The sequence below is a fragment of the Dipodomys merriami genome, unplaced genomic scaffold (genome assembly GCF_024711535.1).
Source record: "Dipodomys merriami isolate MVZ:Mamm:240054 unplaced genomic scaffold, mDipMer1.0.p SCAF_2014, whole genome shotgun sequence".
In the NCBI taxonomy this organism is placed as follows: Eukaryota; Metazoa; Chordata; class Mammalia; order Rodentia; family Heteromyidae; genus Dipodomys; species Dipodomys merriami.
Window position 1 is genome coordinate 41,518 of NW_027203399.1, and position 10,175 is coordinate 51,692.

Sequence of the window (10,175 nt, forward strand, 5' to 3'; positions counted from 1 at the left end):
CCATTTAGAAGAAGGTGACCTATTTTTGGTCAGGAGTGGAAATGTAGACTTGGTAGGCTTTCATGATTTGAACCTTTTCCTGGCTTAGGATATCTACTAGAACATCAGTATTTCCAGGATAAGTTTGTTGATGAGGGTTTGAAGAAAGGAAAAGAGACTTGCTCTGGATTTGGATTACATGACATCATGCAGAGGAATGAAGGGTTCCAGGAGATAGCTCTCCAGCACTCAACTAGATTCTTTTCTCATTACCATCACTCAGGAGTGTTGGGATTCTGAGGAAGTATTTAAAAAAAATCTACCCTTCCCTCAGGGCTGGGTTGAGATCACAGGAAACAGTAGATATTATCTATGAGCTGCAAGTTATTTAACCACATAAAGGAAGTAGAGTTAAGGCTCACTTGACTTTCCCATGGTTAGACAATTGGAATAACATAGGGGTAACATGTCCACAACAACATGGAACTTTGGCATAGAATAATCTATTCATTGTATAGATTTCATATTCTATTTGAATCCAGGACTCAGCTGTACCTTAATGGCTAAGGAATTTCCATATTTGTTACATTCATAGTTTCTCTCCTCTGGGCGTTTTCTGAGACAAACTGAGTTCTTGGAAACTTTTCTACATTTGTTGCATTCATAAGATTTCTCTCCTGTGGGTAATCAATGATGAACCCTAAGCTGTGCCTTCTGGGTGAAAGACTGCACATTTGGTACATTCATAAGGCTTCTATCCAGTGTGGGTTCTCTGATATAAATTGAGTTTTTTTCCAGGTGAAAGATCTTCCACATTTATTAGTTTCCTAAGATTTCTCATGTGTATGGATTCTTTTATGCTTGCTGAGTTGGGAAATTCTGGTTAAATGACTTTCCACATTTACTACATTTATAAGGTTTCTCAACTGTGTGAATTCTATTTTGTGTGACCTCCACATAAAAATCTTTCCATAGTTGTTACATTCATAAGGTTTCTATCCTGTGTGTGTTCTCTGATGCAATGTGATGTGTGACTTCTGTTTGAAAGACTTTCTACATTTGTTGCATTCATAAGGTTTCTCATATGTGTGAATTCTCTTATGCCTGTTGAGGTTGACTTTTGGTAAAGGATTTTCACATATCTTACATTCATAAGGTTTCTCTGCTGTATGTATTCTCTGATGGACATGAAATTCTGTCTTCTGGATGAAAGATTTTGCACATTTGTTTATTTGTATGGTTTCTCACCTGTGTGAATTCTTTTATGTTTGTTGAGGGTTGACTTTCAGGTAAAGGAATTTTCACACATCTTACATTCTTAAGGTTTCTCTCCTGTGTGTGTTATCTGATGAATAGTAAGTTCTGCCTTCCAGTTGCAAGACTTTCCACATTTGTTACATTCATAAGGTTTCTCTGCTATGTGTGTTCTTTGATGAACATGAACATATGCCTTACGGGTGACAGACGTCCACATTTTATACACGCATAAGCTTTCTCTCCTCTGTGTATTCTGTGGTGAACATGAAGGTGTGTCTTATGGGTGAAAGACTTTCCATATTTGTCACATTTGTAAGGTTTCTCTTCTGTGTGTCTTCTCTGATGCAAAGTGAGTTCTGACTTCTCTCTGAAGGAGTTTCCACATTTGTCACATTCATAAGGTTTCTCTCCTATATGGATTCTCCAATGGACAGTAAAGTTTGCCTTGTGGCTGAAAGATTTTCCACATTTGTTACATTCATAAGGTTTCTCTCCTGTGTGTGTTCTTTGATGAAAAATGAGGTATGACTCCCTGAAGGTCTTTCCACATTTCTTACATTCAGAACTTTTCTCTTCTGTGTGAGCTCTCCGATGCCTGCTGAGAGTTGACTTCTGGGTGGGAATTTTCTTACATTCTTCATATGCATAGGGTAGCTCTACATATGCATAGGGTAGCTTATCAGCTCTACAGGCTGGAAAGTCAGGTCTGACTTCTGAAAGATAAATTTTGCAAATTGGATACACATCAGTTTACTCTAGAGATTTGCTCTGAGGGTTTGTAAGGTGTATTGCTTTAGTGAAAGACTTCCCATTCACTACATGGACAAGGATTCTATCCTGAATACATTTTCTGATGTGTAGTGACTGTAAGGCTACAGTAGAATGTTTTCCCATAGATCATACATTCAGGTACTCTCCTTACACTCTGAAGTATTTCTTGGGCAAGGAGAGCTGATTTATAGTCTTTTCTATATTTACTAAGGTTATGGAAGGTCTCTCTCACACAAACCCAATTACATCTAAAGAATATGTTCTCTAACCCAGGCACTGGTGGCTCATGCCTATAATCCTGGTTACTAAGGAGGCTGAGATCTGAGAACTGTGGTTCAAAGCCAGTCAGAGCAGTCTGTGAGACTCTTATCTCCAATAAAGCACCAGAAAACAGGAATTGGTGCTGTGACTCAAGTGGTAGAGCACTGCATTGAGCTGGAGAGCTGAAGGACAGTGCACAGACTCTGATTTCAAGCCCCACAACTGACAAAAAAGCTTTTTAAATAAAATTTTCTTTAAAAAAGAATATGGTCTTGGGCTGGGAAGGTGGCTCAGTGGTAGAGTGCTTGCCTTGCATGCCTGAGGCCCTGGGATCGATTCCTCAGCATCACATAAGCAAAAGGAGAAAAAAGCCATAAGTGTAGCTGTTGCTCAAGTGGTAGAGCATTACCCTTGAGCTGAAGAGCTGAGGGACAGCACCAAGGCCAAGAGTTCAGGCCCCACGACTGGACCCCCCCCAAAAAAAAGTATATGGTCTCTGAATTTAATACTTCTCTTCTCCATATTCAAATTTCTGCAGCTCATTTGGACTCTCATACTTTTGACTAAAATGTTCTGAATATTTGCAAGATTCTTCAATTACAGGAGACAAACTAGGCCTACATGCATCATGCATCTCATCAAGCTCACTTCAGAGAAGCATCTTCTGATAGCAATGAAATCCTCAGTCCTTATCCCTAAGGAGTTCACATTATTTCTAATCACCTCTGGCTTATGTTTTGAACTCAAATTAAGGGTCGTTACTAATATCACCCTTTCCTCCACTGTGTTACTTTTTGTGACTATTGCTTCACACAGACATTCATCTGGACTTTGCTGGCACATCTTAATCACATCCTCAATTCCTGCGACATCTAAGATGAGTCATAGAAAAAAAGATGTAAAAACATTTATTTCATTGTAACTATTAAAGATTTTAAAATATCAAAGTCAGAAATGATTTATACAAAATATATGCTTTTCTCTCAAATGTATTAAGAAAGTAATACTGATTACTGATTCCAATGGAAAATATTTTTTGTTTAAGTTTTTTCTTCTTTTATATCAAATCATTCAAATCACTCAACTATGTGCTGCTAAAATTTTAAGCCGAGTACTAGCCATCTGCTTTTAGTAATTATGGTGTTGTTTTTCTCAAATATACTCTTGTTTGAACATAAGGGGATAGCTGCTTTTTAATTTTTCTTGAAATTATTTATGTATCGTGCTGCTTTTTTCTTAACTATTAGGTTAGGAAAAGGAATATTTTCTAGATTCAGAGAACAAAAGAATGTTTTATACATTTCTTGGCCTTTCACTTAAACAGAAATTGTTCCTAGAAGTAAGGATTCATACCTATATCTCTTCAGTTCTAACTTCTTAGTAAGAATTACTTTAGGTCCCTTTGAGACACTCCTGCCTCTTAGAACTATGGAAGACCAAATATACTCCAGATAAAGATCACCTAATTATCCTCTCTGGACTAAAATCTTTGGTTCTAAATCCCAGTCTCTGCCAACCATGACTAATAAGAAATTTGCCTTCTCAGAGGATAGCAGCCCAGAAGTCCTCCTTATTTCCACTTACCTGGATTGTGCTAGTTTCAACGAAAAGGATATCTCATTTACTCTTTTACACTTTTTGTTGGATTGTTTCAGAATGACTTCCCCACAGAGAAAGAGAATTGCTAACTCAACTGCCACACAGAATTCAGGGTATCTCCATATTAATTATTGATTCACAAAGGAGACAAAGGATCACATAGTTCTCTGCCTAGAAACATTATTACTCAGTTCAGCACAAGATGAACGTACCAACTGGGTGCTGGATCCAATGTCACTATGCAAGGTGCATTAATTTACCTGTGAAATTCTTGTCTGAGGCTTCTCCTATCCATGGTTCTGCACCTTGCTCCAGCTTGACAATCAAGTTAGGTTTAGGAACACAGTGCTCTGTTAATAAGAACCAGTGCAGAACTATTGTTCATGCTCAGTCATCATTCCTCTAACATCTCAGACATCCTGTTCACAATGTTGCTCTTAAATGTTGTTTCTCATTTCTCACTGGCTCCATGATTGACTTTCCCCCAGGTCTGGATTTATTTTACCGGTTTGTTGCTTAATCTCAGCTCTTGTGCTCTATGATAGCATTGTACCAGTTTAAGTTCCCTCTACACTTTTAATTTTTGAGTGGTTAATTGGAGATAAGAGTCTCATGGGGACTATTCAGCCATTGCTGGCTTCAAATCAAAACCGTCAGATTCAGCCTCCTGAGTAGCTAGGATTACAGGCGTGAGCCACTGCAACCAGGGCCAGGTTTGGATTATAAATATCCACTGTCAACTAGTGATTTCCAGTTCATATTTCCAATAGTCATACCTCTTCTATTCTAGATTGTATACCACCTAAAATAATCACCTTAAGTTTGGGAAGACAGTTTCCTGTAAGTAGAGCATAGTTTAGAACTTTTGTCAAATTTTGATTGGCTTCTTGAAGAATGAGAATAAAATTGCCTTAGGAATTACATAATCAAGTTGAAGTTTTCCTTTGGAAGAAATGATACTTCTCGCACACTGGAACACTACATCTAAATTCTATTGAAAATTTGACAAATATTCAGATACCTACTGAAAGCAAATCATTTCACTTTGCAAATTAGCATGACTTTTGCCCACCCCAAAACACCAGGTGGTTGTAGGTCTCCAGTATTACATCTCTATACAAGGTCCTCTGAGCAATGTCCAGGTCCATCCATTCCTCCCAGCTAAAGTCCACAGACAAATCATCAAATGACACCAGCTTCTGTGAGGGTATATTTCCATCAAATAATTAGCCCTCAGTCATGGGAACACTAAGTGTGGAATTTGAGCTTTCTACATGTATGCTTTTGTTTCATCTATTCATTGGGAGAATTAAAAATCAAAGTAGAAATATTTTGCCTCTATTTTAACACTAATTAAAATACAAAGATTCCGTAATAACTCAGAACACATTTTTGGTGCTAGCGAGAGAAAGAAGATAAAAATTCTAAGGAGTTAATAACATGACATGATAACATTAAATATAAGTAGGTACCTGTAAGATATTTTGATAAAATTTACTACATATGAGGGTAACAATGTAGTAAACAGATTATTTTTTCCCTACATTTTCATATTCTGCCCCAGTGAAGAGCCTATTTAGATCTTCTATTAAAAAGTATTGTTGTAAGCAATCAAAACACATTAAGGACAACACACGGACTACATGCCATATTAGTAGGTCTACAAAAGGAACAGTGTCCAGGTTAATGTTAAATGGAGTAATAGTACTCATGAAAGTAGCTAATGATTGATAAGGCCATACAAGATTTGACTTAGTTCCCACAATAACAATATCCTATATTAATCATTTTGTTATTAAATTTCTAAAGAATGTAGTGAGGTCATAAACATCCTGCTAATTACTTCCTAACTAAAAAAGAACTGCTAGCATGAATTTTTGTGAACATTGCCTACCTCCTACAATACAGACTATAGGTGAGAGAGTAATAAAATATTTCTTGAAATGATTATTAGAAATAAAATACAATACTTAATTTGAATCATGAAATATTTGAGTTTAGGTTGAATATTAATTCTGCATAAACCAGTAACAATAATCTTGTTTCATTGTAATATCCAATTAGCTATTAATGTTAAATATTCAGGTAAGAATAAACAAAGCAATTGCTTCTGGCTCGACTGGTATCCTATCCTAGCTACTTAACAGGATGAGGTCTAGAAGCTAGCTTGAGTAGACAACTCAATTTAAGCAGCTAATAAGCAGATTGGACTCATGGCTAAAGCGATAGGGCCAACAATGAATGAGGAAGCTAACTGACTATGAGGGCTATGAGTTCAAGATCCAGTACTAGCCCAAGAAAGGAATGGTGGTGGCTGAGGTGGTTACATCAAATGAGTTTCCAAGTTAGACACCAACTGTGGCAACACAGTAGTCCTCATCTCAGAGATAAAGAGAAAAGAAAAAGAGTGGAAGAGGGAAAGAAGGGGAGCAAAAGGGCAGGGAAGAAGGGACAAGAGAAGTATGGAGAGGAGGGAAAGAGAGAGAAAGGGCAAGGAGGAATAGAAGAGAGAAGAAAAGCTTCATGACATTAGATTTGACAGTAACTCCTTGGATAGGATACCAAAAGTACCTGATATAAAACTAAACATTATCTAAATTCATACAGTTAAAAGTTTTGCTTCTAAAGATACAATGAACCAAGAAGAAAAAGCATGGTATAAATGAAAATGTTCTCAAACATTTCTAAATATGTTAATTACTGGAATGCATTAGAAAATATGAAACCAAATCCAAAACTACAGCACAGAAAATATGATTTTAAAATGGAAAAAATTGAAGAGACTTTTAACGGAATATATACAAATAGTTGATTAAAATAGATGGTCAATGTAAATAGTGTTGAGAAAAGTTCATATCAAAATTAAAATGAAATAACTAACAATCTCTCATGTGTATGTCTTTGGGTTTTTCTAATTTACTTTGGCTGTGGAATCCAATAGAACTATCTAGGCAACACTTTCCCTATATAATGGATAATAAAAATGTGAATTCTAAGAGCCACATAAGCAAATAAAATTGATCAGGAAGAAAAACTAGTTCCCAGGTAGATCAGTTGAAGAAAAGAACAAAAAGAGACAGATGGATGGAAGAGGGCTTGAGAGAAAGAGAAAAAGTGATAGAAAAATAGATACAAAAAGAGAAAATGAGGGGCTGGGAAGGTGGCTCAGTGGTAGAGTGTTTGCCTTGCATGCATGAGGCCCTGGGTTCGATTCCCCAGCACCACATAAGCAGAAAAAGCTGGAAGTAGTGCTGTGGCTCAAGTGGTAGAGTGCTAGCCTTGAGCTGCTGGAAGTGGTGCTGTGGCTCAATAGGTAGAGTGCTAGCCTTTAGCTGAAGTGCTGAGGGACAGTGCCAGAGTTCAGGCACCATGACTGGCAGAGAGAGAGAGAGAGAGAGAGAAAGAGAGAGAGAGAAAGAGAGAGAGAGAGAGAGAGAGAGAGAGAGAGAGAGAGAGAGAGAGAGAGAGAGAGAGAGAGAGAGAGAGAGAGAGAGAACGAGAGAAATAACCATATCTAGTGAGTAGAAAATCATGAATAAAGAGAATAAATAATTCTGGAATCCTTAGCCAGAGCAATAAGGTAAGAAAAGGACATTACAGATATCCACAAAGGGATGGAAGAAATTGAACTATCCCTATTTGCAGATGACATAATCTTATATCTAAATGACCCTCAAAATTCCACTCCCAAACTCAGAACTTGTAAATCACTTGGGCAAAGTAGCAGGATACAAAACTAGTACACAAAAATCAGTTGCCTTTCAGTATATCAATAATGTACAAGAAGAAAGGGAAATCAGGAAAACAACCCCATTCAAAATAACCTCCAAATATATAGGAATTAACCTAACCAAATATGTAAATGACCTATTTAGTGCAAACTATAAAAGCCTAAAGAAAGAAATCAAAGAGGATACCAGGAAATGGAACGACCTTCCATGTTCTTGGACAGGCAGAATCAATATTGTGAAAATGGCCATACTGCCAAAAATGACTTACAAATTCAATGTAGTTCCCATAAAAATTCCAATGACATTCTTTATGGAAATAGAGAAAACAATCCAAAAATTAATTGGGAACTGCAATACCCAAAGCAATCCTAGGCAAAAGGAGCAAAGCAGGAGGTATCACAGTACCAGATTTCAAGCTCTTCTATAGAGCCATAATAAAAAACAGCTTGGTATTGGCACAAAAATAGGCCTGTAAACCAATGGAATAGACTAGAAGACTTAGAAATAAAACCACATACTTACCATCAGCTGCTGTTTGACAAAGGAGCTAAAGACATACATTGGAAAAAAAACATAGCCTCTTCAACTATTGGTGCTGGGAAAACTGGGCAGCCACATGCAGAAAACTATAGTGGACCCCAGCCTAACACCATGCACTAGCATCAAAATGGATTAAAGATCTTAACATCAAACCTCAAACTCTGAAACTACTGAGGACAGAGTAGGAGAAACACTAGAACTTAAAGGCACAAGCAGTCCCTTCTTGAACAGAGTCCCAGGGTACCAACAAATTGGAGAGAGACTTGACAACTGGGACTACCTTAAAATAAAAAGTTTCTGCACAGCTACAGACATAGGTACCAAACTAGAAAGACAGCCAAACAATTGGGAAAAGATATTTACCAGCAATATATCAGACAAAAGCCTAATATCCACTATATACAGGGAACTCCAGGGAACTCAAGAAACTAATCTCTCCCAAATCTAACAAACCCATCATTAAATGGGAAAGGGATCGAAAGGGAAACTTCTCAGAAGAAACGATAAAAATGGCAAATAAACACATGAGGAAATGTTCATCATCCCAGGGTGTAAAGGACATGCAAATAAAAACAACCCTGAGGTACCACTTTAGCATAGTCAGAATGGCTTATATCATAAATTCAAACAACAACAAATGAAGGTGGGGAGGTGGAGAAAGAGGAACACTAATGCATAAGTGGTGGGAATGTAAACTAATACAACCACTCTGGAAAGCAGTCTGGAGGTTCCTTAGAAAACTAAACATACACATATGACTCAGCCATATCACTCCTAGGTATCTACCCTGAGCAACAGGAATCAAGATACAAGGACACATGCACCTCCATGTTCATTGCTGCACTTTTCAAAATAGCTAAGTTATGGAAACAACACAGATACCCCACTACAGATGGATCCAAAATTGTGGTACCTGTATACAATGGAATATATTATGTAGCCATTAGAAAGGACAAAATAATGACATTTTTAGGCAAATAGAACTAGAACAAATCATGCTGAACAAAATAAGCCAAGATCACAGAGAAAACTGACATATGGTCTCCCTGATATACAAGTGTACATATGAGGGAAGCTAGGAGGAGGGCACAAAATCAGAAAGAAACAAATGATAAAATACAGCAGAGGGGTCTATCAGCTGCACTGGACATTCAGGAAAGTGAACTACAGTGAACTATACAACTCAAGGGCAGTGGTGGAATGACAGAGAAAGAGGGAACAGCTTACACTAAGCACAAAGAAAGAAATGTGCATATCACCCAATGTGGAAGAAATAGTTGTATTGTCAAACTTTGTAGAGTTCACAAGCTTTCTAGGCCATGATAATGACAATTTGCCTGGTAAAGTTTAAAATGTGTTTGTGACTTTGGCTAAGTATAACTATCCCACAATATTGTGGAAATTTATGTAATAACAATATCTATAAATAAATTTTCAAACATTGGAAACAATCAAGCAAATCTGGACTCCAGCAAGACAGAAGGTGAGACGTTTTTAACTACTAAATCTATAAGCAATTTTTAATTAATTTATGAACATGTTCCTCAAGCTGAACCTGTTTTGTCTGTTTTTAAATCTTGGACATACTTAGGTTCATAAAATGGATTGTACAGCAAAGTAAGGAATAAAAAGTAACTCACCAGAGATCCTTTCATTCTTTCTTGCTGTTGACAATGAAAAGATGATTCTGGAAGCATGGCCGGAAGATAAGCCAAATGACATGGTCAGGAAAAAAATCTCTGTGATTCTGCCCCAGATTTTCCTGCTCAAAACATTATACATAAGCTGGAAAAGGATAAAGTCTTCTTATAGGGGAAGACTGTTTCAAGTCTGAAGTAAAGCATTGAACACTCAACTAAAGACAAATCCACAGTCCACTAGTTGGTATAGTATAAAAGCAATTCATGTCTATGTTTAATATACATGTAGAATTCATAAAAACTAATGTACCCACAAAAAATAATTGAATAATTGAAACCCAAAAATCATATCACATTTTTACTAAAACTAGTTATTACTGAAATACATTTAGGGACA

The 10,175-nt window shown here is 36.9% G+C and overlaps 1 protein-coding gene across 1 annotated transcript; it reads right to left on the reverse strand.

Annotated features, from left to right (window-relative positions):
* Positions 1-1,036: 1,036 nt before the first annotated feature.
* On the reverse strand, positions 1,037-9,835 carry LOC138833191 (zinc finger protein 157-like; the record flags this gene model as incomplete). Its single annotated transcript, XM_070031558.1, has 5 exons — positions 9,779-9,835; positions 4,940-5,066; positions 4,128-4,217; positions 1,435-1,949; positions 1,037-1,181 (listed from the first exon to the last, which is right to left on the reverse strand). Coding segments are annotated over exons 1-5 (934 nt in total), but the record flags the coding sequence as incomplete, so codon positions are not given.
* Between the last annotated feature and the right edge of the window lie 340 nt (positions 9,836-10,175).